Source organism: Blennius ocellaris (assembly GCF_963422515.1).
Source record: "Blennius ocellaris genome assembly, chromosome: 4".
Classification (NCBI taxonomy): Eukaryota; Metazoa; Chordata; class Actinopteri; order Blenniiformes; family Blenniidae; genus Blennius; species Blennius ocellaris.
In genome coordinates this window covers 2,593,800-2,608,009 of record NC_137653.1, presented here as the reverse complement: position 1 = coordinate 2,608,009, position 14,210 = coordinate 2,593,800, and the positions used below count along the sequence as shown (strand labels likewise).

The window sequence follows — 14,210 nt, the reverse complement described above, 5'->3', positions numbered from 1 at the left end:
TGTGGCATGGTCACGGAGAGATTTCAATAACCTTTTTTCCCCTGGGACAATTTCGTGCCGGAAAATGTGTTAAGCCGCCATTTTTTTCAAATATCCGACTTCCTGTTGAGTTTTTGGTATTACCAGAAGAGAATTGTTTTTGTTCATCTTTGCCTGTCATACATGTATGACAATTTTAATAACTCGTGATTCAGGGGCTACCTCATGCCAATTTTGAACTCCAATGGTTCACCGGACTTAAGGAGTGTACAAAGTTTCACAAAAAGTTATGGATGTTAAGTCCCTCAAAAAAACGTGATTTATCTTGGCGAAGAATCTGAGGAAATTCAACGGGATCCTCCAGCACTTTCAGTGCCCTCACCATAAAAATAGTAAAAATGTGGAAAAAACCCAGAAAGGTTAAATTAGCTAAAATGTAATTAAAAAAATAAAATAAAATAAGAAATGCTGAAAACTAATATGAAACATCTCAAATCATTGCCAAAACAGCTAAAATTGTCATCTTGATTGCTTAATTTAATCTTAATTGAAACTTAACAAATGCAAAGTAAGAAAGTTTGTGTTCATATATCAGAAATATCTTCGAAACTTAAAAAGCTTTGTCAGCGTCATTTGAAAGGTTAGATGCGTTTTGCGGCGTTTACTCTTTATTATGTCTATGCATAGAAAAAAACCGACTTGGACGTCCTTTATTGTGACGCTCCAGCCGAGCTGTGCGTCATGACGTCACGTCCGCTCTTGCTGTGACACGCGCTTGCATCATTCCTGCGTGCCGCCGGGTGCAGACAGCCATGTGAGTATCTGCACTCAAACTCTGGGTGTTTTTGGTTTTTTACTCCACAAAACAAAACAATTGAATACTGTCACGTTTTTCTACGCAGCGGTTAGTGTGTGAACGTCTGAACCTCTGAACAGACTGAAGTTAGTGTGACTGAGTGAACCAACTGAAGCTTTCAGCGGCTAGCTTAGCCTGCCAGCTAACAACAAGGAGGCGTCATTCCTGTGAGAAAAGTCTTTTCTTAAATCGTCTTCACTTTGACATTAATCCAGTTCACTGGCGTGATTGACTTCCTCTTTGCCGTCATTTTGATCATAGTGTTTGGCAATTGTATCATCGAAATGGCATTTAATGCTATTGTCTTTAGTAGTTGAACTTTCTTGCCTGACATTTCTTAAGAAAAATAAATGCAATTTTAACATTACCACATGTATACAACAACTTACAGTGGATCTACAAAGGTACAACGCATTTACCCACGGTATCTGGAACTGAACATGTAATATAGTGCATTCTGATTGAACTTGTCAAAATGTAGAAACTATTTTACATTCACAAACATTTCCACGTCTATGCTGTCTGGAAATCCTGACCACCTGAACTTGCTCTCAAGCTAAGTTATGCCTCTACCTTGTAATTATATAAAATGTGTACATAAAACAAGTTTTGCCAGTGCACGGACATCAGAGTTCCACACAACCAAACTCTTTTGTTGTGAAGCTGCTGATTGATATTTTATATTACAATGCTCAGTGTGTTAAGATGTTAAGATGATTTTCACAGTAAGTATTTATTTACACAGAACTGTATCCTTCCCGGTGTATTTTTAATCATTGCAGGTAATTCCAATCATTGAAAATGTACAATATGTTTTGCCACTTCTCAGACGTTAGATTGTTGTAATTTGTTATATCTATCAGAGAGGAGAGACACGTTGACGCATGTTGAACGTAAGCTGTGGTTTCTTGTGATTTCTCTCTTCACTGGTGTTTTCAGTTTTGCTGTGCTTGTGTCCTCACAGTCAACATGGTGGAGCCAGTTCCCGAGTCCATCAACTTTCCCTCAGAGGAGGAGAAGATTTTGAGCCTGTGGGACGTGAAGGACTGCTTCCAGGAGTGCCTCAAGCAGTCCAAGAACAGACCCAGGTACATCCAGTCACCTCCTCAGCCCTGGGAGTGTTTGCAGCTCGTTGGAATTCATTCCACTGGTTGATTGCCAAGTCAAGTATCTTCATTTCCTGGTTAGCCTGTTTTATTTTGACTTCAGTTGACAGTCGGCGTCTAAACTTCGTGGCAGGGGAGCTTTGAAACTGACTGACTGTTTATCATTGTGGTTGGTCAAATCAAACAATATGTTCAGTAAATTATCATACACTTTATTTTAATAAAAATAATTACAATCTCAATTTATTGCAAGTGAGGTAATTACATACATTTAATTGATATGAGGGTGTGGGGGAAAGGGTTCACACCTTTATCATAAACGGTTAAACATTTTTTTTTACAAACATCAATTATCTTCTTGTAGCTCTAATTTAGAGTGAGTCTCCTGCCGATACGCATCAATTATCATTTCAAACTCCAAGAAATGAGTGAGGATATTTGCAGTTTTCAGCACTGAATTCTTTGGTTTATGCTTTATGTTCCCATCTCAGAGAAAACAAAATGCATAAATGAATCCAAGGAGTACAGTAACAATCATAGCCTTGCCCAACCACACTTGCATTTTTTTTCCTCCAGATGTCCAGAGTAGGTTTTTTACGAGACCTCTTCAGAGCGCCATACTATTTGCCGAACATATTACCAGAAGTAAGGAAAGTTGTGTTTGTAAGATTACTTGCTTCTTGTAGTTTGTAAGGAACATGCATTTGTGGGATGAGCAACAGAGCTGATTATGTGAGTTTTGCACATGAACAATTTCCATAATCTCCTTTGCCATTGATCATAATTTTTCTTTTTTGTGGATTAGATGATGGACGTCAGAATGAATGACACAGATTGGCAATTTAACTATTTCTGTGTTTAACAAACAGGACTATGTCACGTGAAGCTTTTTGGCATTGGCAGGGAAATCATGGAAGATATTTCATTAGTAAAACCCGCATACTCAAATCTGTTGCCCACCTTGCAAACGTGGAACCATTTAAAAGGCTATCAGCATTGCTTTCCCATGGTATCAGAAATATCGCCAAGAAACGGAAGAGGAAATAATCTCCAAACTCAGCTCATCTATTTTTTTGGGTGTCGTAAAAAAAACCAAAACAAAATCTAGCCAGAGTTTTTACCAATTGGGAAATGCTCCCATGCGAGGTGACTATTGCCTCTTTATTTCCGTTTCTCCAACCAGGTACACTTTCTACGACGGCCCTCCCTTTGCCACAGGTTTACCTCACTATGGTCACATCCTGGCTGGGACCATCAAGGACATCGTGACTCGCTTCGCCCACCAGAGCGGCTTCCACGTGGACCGCCGCTTTGGCTGGGATTGTCACGGCCTGCCTGTGGTAAAGAATATCTCTGGCTTGGCTTTTCTCTGAACATTCACCGCGAGCCCCGCAAACATCTTTCCACTCTGTGGCTTTGCTTTGTGTCCCGTGCTCGCTGGGCGTTTGCAGGAGTACGAGATCGATAAGACTTTGGGAATCAAAGGACCTGAGGATGTGGCCAAGATGGGCATTGCTGAGTACAACAAGCACTGCAGGAACATTGTCATGAGATACTCCAACGAGTGGGAGGTGAGCACAGAACAACTATGTCACTTCTGATTAAGTCTGTATGATTAAACTGGAAGGATGTAACATGAAGTGGCTTTATGTTTATGTTTCAAGGCGGGTTGTTTTAACTGAACTAATCAAACCTCAAGGAAAGTCATTAAAAGTGCAGTGATTGTGTTGATTCTGCTGGGTGTGGATAATTGACTGGCATTATTGCATTTTCGAAAAGGACAGACCTGAAACGGCATTGCAACGTCTTATGCCCGCTGAGATTGTTTATCTTTTGATCGCGATATTTGTTTCGTCTTCTGTTCAGGCTTCAGTGAAGCGAATGGGCCGCTGGATTGACTTCAAGAATGACTACAAGACTCTTTACCCGTGGTTCATGGAGACCGTCTGGTATGGATGTCACCACACTTCTCACACTGCAATGTTCAAGATTATAAAGCCCCGCCATAGTCCAGTTTGCACAGCAGTAGTCTCATTATGAACCCCAATAACCTTCACCTGTCAAGTGTGTCAGCAAATGATTCCCTCCATCCCTCCGGTCCTGCACAAAGCCATTGTAATAGATCGTAAAGTCGTCTGGTCCAGTCGCATTGTTATCAGTATTTCACAGCAACCTCCAGTGTGGAAGATGCTGTTGATGATCACAATTCGTCTGACTTATCTCTTCTTAAAGTTTAAGTTTGAGCTTAGATATATTCAGAAGGGTCAACTTGTATTTCTGGTTTGATAAACTGGAGCTCATTCCTTTTCCTCCCAATTCAGTTCCGTGCTCAGAGCAAAGCTGTTGGTTCAACCTTCTTCACGTCCTTGAACACACACTTGCTCTTAGTTGTTAGTCAAATAGTTTGGATTCTGCTTTCTATCATAGTTAATATTTGCTTGCAATCATACACGCGACAGCATTTGCGCTGTTTATGTGAAATATGTATAGTAAGTCCTCTTGGGTTCTGTGAAGACTTTGTCACGTATTGAAAGGCAACTTTTAAGGTTTTGAAGATGTTTTAAAAGACTAAAACTAATTAAAAAAAAAACAAACCATAAACTATGACTAAAGAAAGGACTCCAAAGAGTACCTGTCTATTTGTTCTGTCTGTGCTTTATGAATTATTATCCAACCTGACTGTACACAGCAGTGAGCAAACGGAAAGAGAAACCAGCTTACTGGCTTCATCTTCATCGTCGTCCAGCAGAAGCTGCTCTCCGGTGAACTCCAGCTTCAAGAACTTGATGAGAAAATATGTCGTGGCTCGGCCATGAGAAGCGAATTGGAAATAAATGACGAGCATCTTTTTCACTTAAGCCTTTAACAACAAGATCCATCAGTGTTGCATCTCCAGAAAAGAAGGAAAAAAAAAAAAAAAGGCTGTTTTGTTATAGCAAGTTTATATGAGGACTTCTGAAATAAATCAAAATGATCTCAGCTCATTGAATTGCATCCGAATCGCACGTTTTTGGGGTGTTTGAGGAAACTCGTGCCAGGGAGAAGCGCGACTTACTTGTTGCTTTACTTTTCAGGTGGGTGTTCAAGCAACTGTATGAAAAGGGTTTGGTGTACCGAGGCGTCAAAGTCATGCCTTTCTCCACCGCCTGCAACACCCCCCTCTCCAACTTCGAGTCCCACCAGAACTACAAGGTCAGTGGCGTCGTGCAGCACCACTGTGAGTGGCAAGATAATCCCTCCGCTCCCTGGGTGTGGAAATGTGGACAGAGTTTTTTGAAAATGACATTAACTGAGACGAGGGCTGGGCGATTTAGCCTCAAATCAATATCACGATGTGTTGAGCAGTTCACCTCGATAACGATAAACGGACGATACCTATTCCGCTGCAAACAATAAAATGTTTGTCCAGTAGATTTTCGTCGATTTCGCTGTCGGTAAATTTTCGGTTTATTGCCGAGGCCCAGCTGAGATGGAAGCGTTTCGTTTTGTGTTTCCAGGATGTTCAGGACCCCTCCGTGATCGTCAACTTCCCCTTGATGGAGAACGAGCAGGTCTCTCTGATTGCCTGGACGACCACGCCGTGGACGCTGCCGAGCAACCTGGCGCTCTGCGTCAACCCCGAGTTCCTGTACGTCAAGGTCAAAGGTGAGGGAGAAACCACAAACTGTACAGTTTGATCCGTCGGGTCGATCGACGTGCGTCACTGACCCTCATTTCTATTTTGCATTTATTTTGATCTCCATTCGCCGCAACCAGTTCAGCTCCTCTTCCTGGAGCCAATCCAACATGATGCTCACAAAACCAGTAGTTGCATCACAACAAGTGATGCAATTTAAAACGAAATTGAAGCCCAAATGTTTCTGATGGGAACTCGTGTCCCTGGTGGGTTCAGTGTTTTGGACCAAGGTATCAGCCGATGGATTGCTTCTCCTCTTTCTTCAAATCAAAGTACAAACAAGTAGATTTTAGCAGAGGAGGAGTGCTGTCTTTGGTAAATTGCACCCAGAGGAAAGGAATTTATTTTTCCCCACCACAATATTGGTCGATGTTTTAGTTTGTGGCTCTGAATAACACTTTTCTGTTGTTTCTTTGCACATCACAAGAGAAATGAAAGGATGGTTTTTATAACCAACCAGATCCTGGACATTCACAAGGCGTTAAGATGTTAATTAACATGAAGGAGTTAATTAGCTTTACAAATGTATTCATGCGCAGGTTTTTATAGCGTCCTGCGTCAGACTGGACCCGCTGTCTCTCGGGGAACGACACGTTTCCACAAACATACAATTCCATAAGAACCTATAAAACATCACAGGTTAATATTTTCATTTCACAAAAGCTTGCTTTTTCTGTTTGAAAGAATTGTTCTCAGTCACTTTACGTACGTACACTTTCCAGAAAACTACCCAACGATGTAAAACCGAGGGTTCGACCTGTTGGGATGGACAGTTTTGGTGCTGACCAACGTGTTTATAGTGAATTTGTCCTTCCTTCATTTTCCACTCATATTTCCATGACTACAGATGAGGAGTGTAAACATCATTTCACTTCAGGGGCCAGATACAGTACAATCTGATTATTTCTCAACCAGTAAAATAAAACCATATTGAGCTTTGAATAGCAGCAACTCCACATGTTTGTTTTACTGCAAAAAAAAACAACAGAAATTCCATACATCCTGAATACACAGCTCATTATCTCTCAGAACACAGGATGTCTGCAGCCTTTAAAATCCACGTTATTCTGTATTTCTGTGACTCTAATGCTGTTTAAGCAGTAAAGAAGCTGGATTTCTCTGCTGTGTCACCTGTTCAGTTGTGGTTCTGCGTTTCATCAATACCTTCACATTGAAACAGTTGCGCCCCCCAGTGGATGGATTAATAACACCACTTAGAAAATAAATGAAAACAAATTTCACACTTTGAAAGATAATCCAGCAGGCTGGATGCAATCTGCTTTCAGGCTGGTTTTAGTCTGCAGATTGCACGTTTGACACCTTGCTTCAGAGCATCAGGGCATGTTACCATGACGACACCGATACAGGAAGAGCATGTTTCCATGGCTACAAGCAAAGTTTCCTTTAGTTGCGGCGCTGTGCTTCTCTTTAAACCTTCACTGCTCATGCTATTAAGTCCTGTACTAAACGTTTGTGAAGTTATTAAAATCGGTCATCAAAGAGCCGTAGAGTTTGGCTCCAGTTTGTGCCGCCTGGTTTGTCACGTAATCAATTCCAAGACTGGAAAATATCAAGTTTAAAAACAGAGTAATTAAAAAAAAAAAAAAAAAAAAAAAAAAACAAGAAATAAAATTCTCGTTTTCATAAAAGTTTTGAATTGTTTATATAACATTTGTGAAAAGTTGTTAACATTAAGAGGATACTTTACTTTGGAATCATTCTGGAGGTGCTTGTTTATTTGACTGAGTCTGTAATACTGTGCTCATTCAGTTAGAGAGAATTTACTAACTGCTGTAATCAGAGCTGCAATATTTATTTATTTGTCATTAAATATTTTTGCAAAATAATTCAGAATTTTCATAATATCAGGCATTTTCTGTTTTCACCTCTTACAGTTTATTCACCGAGTTTCTCTATTCATTGATGATCTACACCGGCTTTACCCAGACTGAGGTGTTGGTGTTGTTTCCTCTTCCAACTAACATAAAACAAAAGCCGGCGTACAGCCTGGACGGGTTGCCCGTCCATTGCAGGACTAACAAAACATGCAATAATACAATTCTGACAATATTTACAGAATGAAATAATGATGTAACTCTTAGGTGCAACTCTTAGATTATTAGATCACATTAGCTTCAGCAAAGTGTGTATGCAGGAGTGACACGTGTATTACTAAGTTAAAGTGATGAAATGTCCTGGTGATATAACCGATCATTATTAATAATCGGTGTCGCATACAGCTGCATTTGAGAAAGAGCGGTAAATTATTGGCATAATAACGTTTATTTACTGACAGTTTCAGAGTTTAGTATATTCTAAAGTTTTTCACTTTTTAACCCTTGGATGCACAACCTACTAATACCTACACTCTTCCACACGTGGGGTCAAAAATGACCCCCATTTCAAATCAATGCGTTTTTTCTATATACTGGGTTGTTATTCTTCAAAATCTTTAAAAGTTGTAGTATTTTAATATTCTAGCTATTCCTCATAAAACATGTTTGTGACATGAGACTATTTGCATTTTTATTTAGATAATACTTACATGTATGTTGCTGGGTAAAAATGTCCTCCAGGGCGGTGAGACTGATGACATCACATGTGTAAGTGGGACTGTCAGAGTTGCTAAGAATTAAGTTTCATAGAAGAGTCCATAGGAACTGCTTGGGGTCATTTCTGACCCCACTTGTGGAAGAGTGTGGACCCTAACCCAAAAACTGCAATTTCTTAAAATTAATGAAAAAATAAATAAAAATGCAAATATGACAACTTTTCATTATAAAGATGTTGAAGAATAACAACCCCTGGGGTCATTTTTGACCCCACGTGTGCATCTAAGGGTTAAAGTACTTTCAACCAACAGGCAAAGGGATGTTTAAAATTGTACCTGTAACAAAGTTTGTCTCATATTAATGTTGGTGTGTTCTGCAGCTTTCAGCATACATGTTTTGAAAAACTCCCCATGCTGTGGTTCGCATGTTACTGCAACTTTTCTAACAATAAGGCCAGTTCGTAGTTGCCACTTATCTCTCTGCTACAAGCACCGCAGCCATCTGCTGTTCAGGAAGTCGTACCATGACCTCTACTGTCCGTTTGCCTCTCCTCATATTAAGCAATTAAAACGTGTTCTTTTGTAGGTTTGACTTTTTCAAACATTTCTGCATTTTCAAAAAGTGAAAAATGGCCAAACTTTGTTCTGTACTTGGCAGATTTGAGAGCGAACAAAGAAGCCACAATGTATAATTCGTGTTTTTGGTCCTTTCACGGTGTATAGAAAGATAGATAGATTGATGCTTTATTAATCCTGAGGGAATATCAGCTGCGAGTAACGTTCACTATGTTTCTTCTAAACGTAAATGAGCCTCCATGCATATAATTTTTGACACGTTTCTGCGATAACTGGCAGTTCTACGCGGCGCCGTTTGACTGCAGAACGTCAGTGCGTGTCTGAAAACCTAAAAATGTGCATAGACCTCAAATCGGGTCGCTTAAAAAAAGCATTGTCCTTGTTCAAATATAAAAAAAGGAATACTCCAGAGACGTGGCTACTGTTTTTCTGTTGCCCTCCTGCTGTATTTTTTTTTGGTTCCCTCAGAGAGGAACTGGTGGGCTTTTAAAGAGGATGACCTAGATTTTTTTCCCAGCCTGTTGCGGTGCAGCTCCTCCAGCAGGGGGCACTGTGGAAGCACTGTCCTTCATCCTGCCTGCACCGCCTGTGCTGTGCTGCATGGGAGACCGCCTCAGAATACCAATGAACGCGTCCTTTTCTTCCCCCCCCCCCCGTATCCGCTCAGTGTCTCTCTCACTCTCTCTCTCTCTTTTATCTCCCCTCCTTCCTCATTCCATCTTCCCAATTTTTTCCCCCTTCATTTCCTTATCGCTCCCTTCGCCTTCACGGCCACCTGTTTTTTGTCCTTCGTTGTTATTGTCTCCCGCTCTGCCTCTCCTGGCGTCTGGCTCTTTTCCTCGCCGTGCCTGTGTCACTGTTTTTCTGAGTTGAGGGCTGTCAGCAGCACCAAGTCTGAGCTGTGCAGTCATTTGTCACACCACTGAGGGGAAGAAGCATCTTTTATTGATGCCCCCCCCCCCCCCCCCCCTCAAACCCCCCCCCTCTCTCTTTTTGTGTCTCGGGCCATTTGGTTTTTGCCCTCTGCACAACTGTTGTCCCTGCTGTTTTCACTGTTTCTTCTTTTTGTTTTTCTTAAAATCTCCCTTTGGCCTATTTCCCCCTTCTCTTCTCCATGTGAGCTCAGTTTCCTGAAATGTCAGGCAATCGCACACACCAAGTGGCAAATGCTGAGTATGTTTAGCTCAGTTGCCGGTTTAAATGGTTGTAGCTGCATCATGATAGGTGGATCCTTCCTCACTCCTGAATATTTGGCTGACAGTATTAATATGAAGCATTGTGGCTCTCAGGTGCACAGATTCGACCCACATGTAACGAGCAGTTGTTTATCAAACATGAAATTCAGGTCAATAAACATAAATCATCCTGCAAGGGCTATTAGGATGGCAGACTTTGAAAAATGACCACAGACCGACCCCCCCCCCCCCCCTAAAAGAATCACTTCATATCAGTCATGCTGGCTTCATTACACGAGCCATGCAGTTGAGATGGTGATGGTGTGTAGAAAGCATTAAAGGTGCAATAAGAACAACTGCTGCCATTTTTTCGGTCTAAATATCTTTACCCTTTTCTATATCTCATCTTTCTGTTTGCCGTTTTCCAGCCCCGCCACGGCACACAGGCTTCAATTGTATCAAAAACATGATGCTTCCAATTATATTTTCCTCCATTTGTTGTCATGGAGACAACAACAATCAACAGTCGTCAATTATTTGTCGGTCTGTCTCATGAAGCTTCTTTTCCACGCCTGGAAAATGTTTTTTTTTTTTTTTTTTATCTTTCTTGCTCAGGAGTCGAATCATAAATGTATTTAGTTCCCTATCCTATTATTAATGAACTGTAATCTAAAATGCTCATCTTATTATCATGTTACAGATATGAGGTTTGTGCCAAGCTACTGGGTCTTGCAGGCCCAGAGCTGCTTCCTCAAAAAAAAAAAAAAAAAAGCCAAACAAAAAAAGGTGACGAGAACCCGAATGCAACAGAGGCTGTGACGGCTTTTAGCACGCAGTTCAAGTTAGAATATTATTATTTTCTTTTCATAAAGATGCCGTCACTTAAGCAGGCCAAACCTGGCCTCCAAGGAAGTTCGCAAGAAGACCGTGTTCCTGATTTGTCCACAGTGGGTTGCAAGTCAGAGGTCAGGATGTAACGCAGAGACTCCGGACTGGACAGCAGATGGCATCACTGCTCGTAGCCTGGGGATCTGTAATACCGCAGTGGAAAGTGTCTTCACTCACTGCTGGAAAACTCAGAAGAGCATCAAAACAATGCCACGAGGGAAAGTTTATGAAGACGTGCAGAAATCCTGTGTTTTTTTTAGGAGCGACACGCTTTTCTCCGCATTAAGCTGAACAGACTTTTGTTGAAATATCAGCTTCATCGCGGATTTTGTGACGTTTGCATTAAATGAAAAGCTTAAAAAGACATTCTTGAGACGACAAACTGTGACAAATGCAGTTAATCATGAATATAGTTGAAGAAATAATTCGCTAATGTTTGTGTTTCAGGTTGTTTTGTTTTCCTCACGATTGCCTTGACGTGAAAATAACTTCCCTTTCTCTGTCGTTCTCTCAGAAAACAGCACAGACAAGATGTACATACTGATGGAGGCCAGGCTGGGAGCTCTGTTTAAGTCGGAGAGCGAGTACACCATCCTGGACAAGTGAGTACAGAAGACCATGTCGTTTCAAGAAAAAGATGCAAGTGTTGAAGGCACTGAGGTACTTCAGCTCCTCGCTGGGCTGCAGTGGGATCAGTTTTCTGAAAACATCACAAACCCACTTCATGACAGTCAAATCGTCAGTATCCGCACAGAAGTGAGCCGCCATGTTTAATCTGACAAACATTTTTTATTAGAGCTCTGATTTATGCAAAAATGTTTAAAAATCAAAAGCACCGACAGTCACATTTCTCTTATTAATCAAAGATGCTATGAAATAACATCAAAACGTAATCTCTTAGGAAACTCCGGCGTCCTTTTTTGTATTTTAATAAATTCAACCAAAAGTCCTCAAATTGTTAAGGAATATGTAAAAGTCAGTGGGACGCTAATATTTGCAAAACTGTAAAAAGTAAGCATGTAATTTGTTGAAAATTAAACAGTTCAACCATTTCAGGGGACATTTTTCCGATTTATTGGAGAGCGAAACACCAAATGAAAGAAAATGCTCCGAAAGTACTTGTGAAAGTAACTCATCAAAACATCGGGAGGAGCTTTATGCATCATCCAGCATTTTTAACAGGTCGCTAACATGTGTGTCGAGATCGGGGGTGTCAAACATAGAGGCGGCGATCCGGCCCAACGAACCACACAGAAAATTGTAAAAGTTCCAAAGAAAGCACTGAGTTTTCAAACAATTTTTTAAGAGACACAACATTGAGAACTGAGCCGAAATATTGTTGATGCTGCCACGAAATATCAAAAACGAGCGTTAGCCTCAAAGCTAAACGACGTCACAGTGAATCTGCGTGCAAAATACAACGGTTATAAAAGTTTTTTGTGTGGAGATTTCACTGTATTTTTCATCATTTAAAATGACCCAATGTTTAGATTGGAGTCATTTTTGGTACCAATTGTTCAGGTTTGGAAAAATAAAGACCTTTTCCATCTCTGCCCCACAATACATTTTCAAGTTATTATGGCACTATTTTACCGGTCCGGCCCACTCCACTTGAAATTGGGCGGAATGTGTGTCCCCTTGAAGTAGAATGTGTTTGACAGCCCTGCTGTAGAAGGAGTATTTTCGAGAGGCTGAGACTTTTCAGATCCTCTTGTGGCACTAAATTAGAAACGAGCATCATGCGGTAGTTGAAACCATTGCAGGAACACTTCTGGGAATCTTTGTTGTCCTACAACAACTCTTCTGAGACGCGTCGCTGCCGAGAAACTCAAAATGGGCCAGTGCCTGTAATGAGATTGTAAAACGTCCTTTCAACATCCTTTATGTCGTCCACTGGGGATAAAATAAGTGCCTGTGAGCATTACGGTTAACTACATAATGTCCTTTAATTCACGTTTCGCACATTGTCCCAATCTTCGGGGCCTGTTACTGTAGGTGTGATTTAAACGTAATGATAGATGCTCACAGTGAATTGTATTTGCATTTAGAACATTGCAACTTAAAAGCTGCGAGTGCCAAACTCCCATTTTACATTTACGGCGAAAGGTTCTCCCATGGATCAAGTCGCTGACAGCGGAATTAGCCCGGGATTTATTTTAGCCAGCCAGTGTTTTGCGATGCAGTGGTGAGGAAATGTAATGTAGCGGCTCAGCGGATGACGCTGGAGCAAACGGGGAGAGAGTGTAGCAGGGAAATGACAAGAAAAATGGCCAAACATCCCAAGGAGTGATTTATCCCCGCCCATCCCACAATATTGGACAAATTAACTGGCAGGGAGGAAGTCGTAGTGAAAAATGTGGCACCCTGGAACGAGCCTCACCTTCCGCCACAAGGACGGCGGCGGCGTGCCGACGTCTTCATTTGAACGATGGCTTCAAAACCGCCGCGTCACGATCGACTCGGCTGCAAGAACACGTGACACCGGGGTCAGAGGGGAGTTTTTTGACCTTTCCAATGTGTATTGGTGACGTGTAAATAGAAGTTTCTATGCATTAAAGCAATTGTTTGGGAGATTCTGAAGTGAGGGGAAAAGTTACAAATCCTATGTCTAACAAAAATGCCCAAAGTGGGTCTATGATCATTTTAGAATATTAAAAAAATATATTTTGTGTGTGTGGAAATGTCTATTTTCACAAAATCAAACAATTATTGCCACAATCTCAACATGAAGCCACTTTTAATGATGCCCCCTCCTGGTTAAAAAAAAACCTTCTATAACCGTTCCATTGTGCTTGTTTTTACAAACTCTGCATGACTTTGAGGCTAATGCTAGTTTAATAACAAAGGAGTAGCCGTCTTTCATGCCACTAGCTCACCTTATTATGTTGTGTCTGCAAATCTTAAGAAATTGTCTCAAAAGAAAAAAATTTTTTCTCTGAAATTAATACCATTTGCTTGCTGGTTTTTAGCCAGATTGCCGTCTGTTGCAGTCCGGTTGTGGCCCATTGGCCTTACGTATGACACCCCACGACTTGCATGCATAAACTCTCAATTTATTGCTTTTGAAGGAAGTATTGTTAATTTGTCCATCACTGCCTCGTCTTGCGTTACTTTTTATTTTCTGTCACACTTTCTCTTGACATACTTTGGACTTATTTTGCCTCTGGAAAAATAAAACACGAGTTTCCTTCTTTTTGTTGTGACAAGTAGTGAAACTGGGGATAAAGAAAGTCCTCAACTCATTCTTGACTTCTGTTAAACCTTCAAAGTGTCGCGACAGAAAACTCACGTTTGGAAAAGACGTGCCTCAGTTGAGATAGAAAGGCATCGTTGTGTCGTTCAACTTCTTTGTGCAACTTAGCGTACTTATTGTTACAGACTGATTGAAATGAGATAAATGATG

The 14,210-nt window shown here is 41.0% G+C and overlaps 1 protein-coding gene across 1 annotated transcript in view; it reads left to right on the top strand.

Annotated features, from left to right (window-relative positions):
• Nucleotides 1-753: 753 nt before the first annotated feature.
• The window catches only part of iars1 (isoleucyl-tRNA synthetase 1), a gene marked incomplete at its 3' end in the record, with an annotated part of 56,879 nt that continues 43,422 nt past the window's right edge, over nucleotides 754-14,210 (top strand). Inside the window, exons 1-8 of the mRNA XM_080495337.1 lie at nucleotides 754-793; nucleotides 1,800-1,923; nucleotides 3,125-3,281; nucleotides 3,393-3,512; nucleotides 3,808-3,890; nucleotides 5,016-5,133; nucleotides 5,439-5,586; nucleotides 11,322-11,409. Of these exons, the coding sequence (XP_080351463.1) occupies nucleotides 1,805-1,923; nucleotides 3,125-3,281; nucleotides 3,393-3,512; nucleotides 3,808-3,890; nucleotides 5,016-5,133; nucleotides 5,439-5,586; nucleotides 11,322-11,409 (833 nt within the window). The 5' untranslated portion in view covers nucleotides 754-793; nucleotides 1,800-1,804. The remainder of the gene's footprint in view (nucleotides 794-1,799; nucleotides 1,924-3,124; nucleotides 3,282-3,392; nucleotides 3,513-3,807; nucleotides 3,891-5,015; nucleotides 5,134-5,438; nucleotides 5,587-11,321; nucleotides 11,410-14,210) is intronic.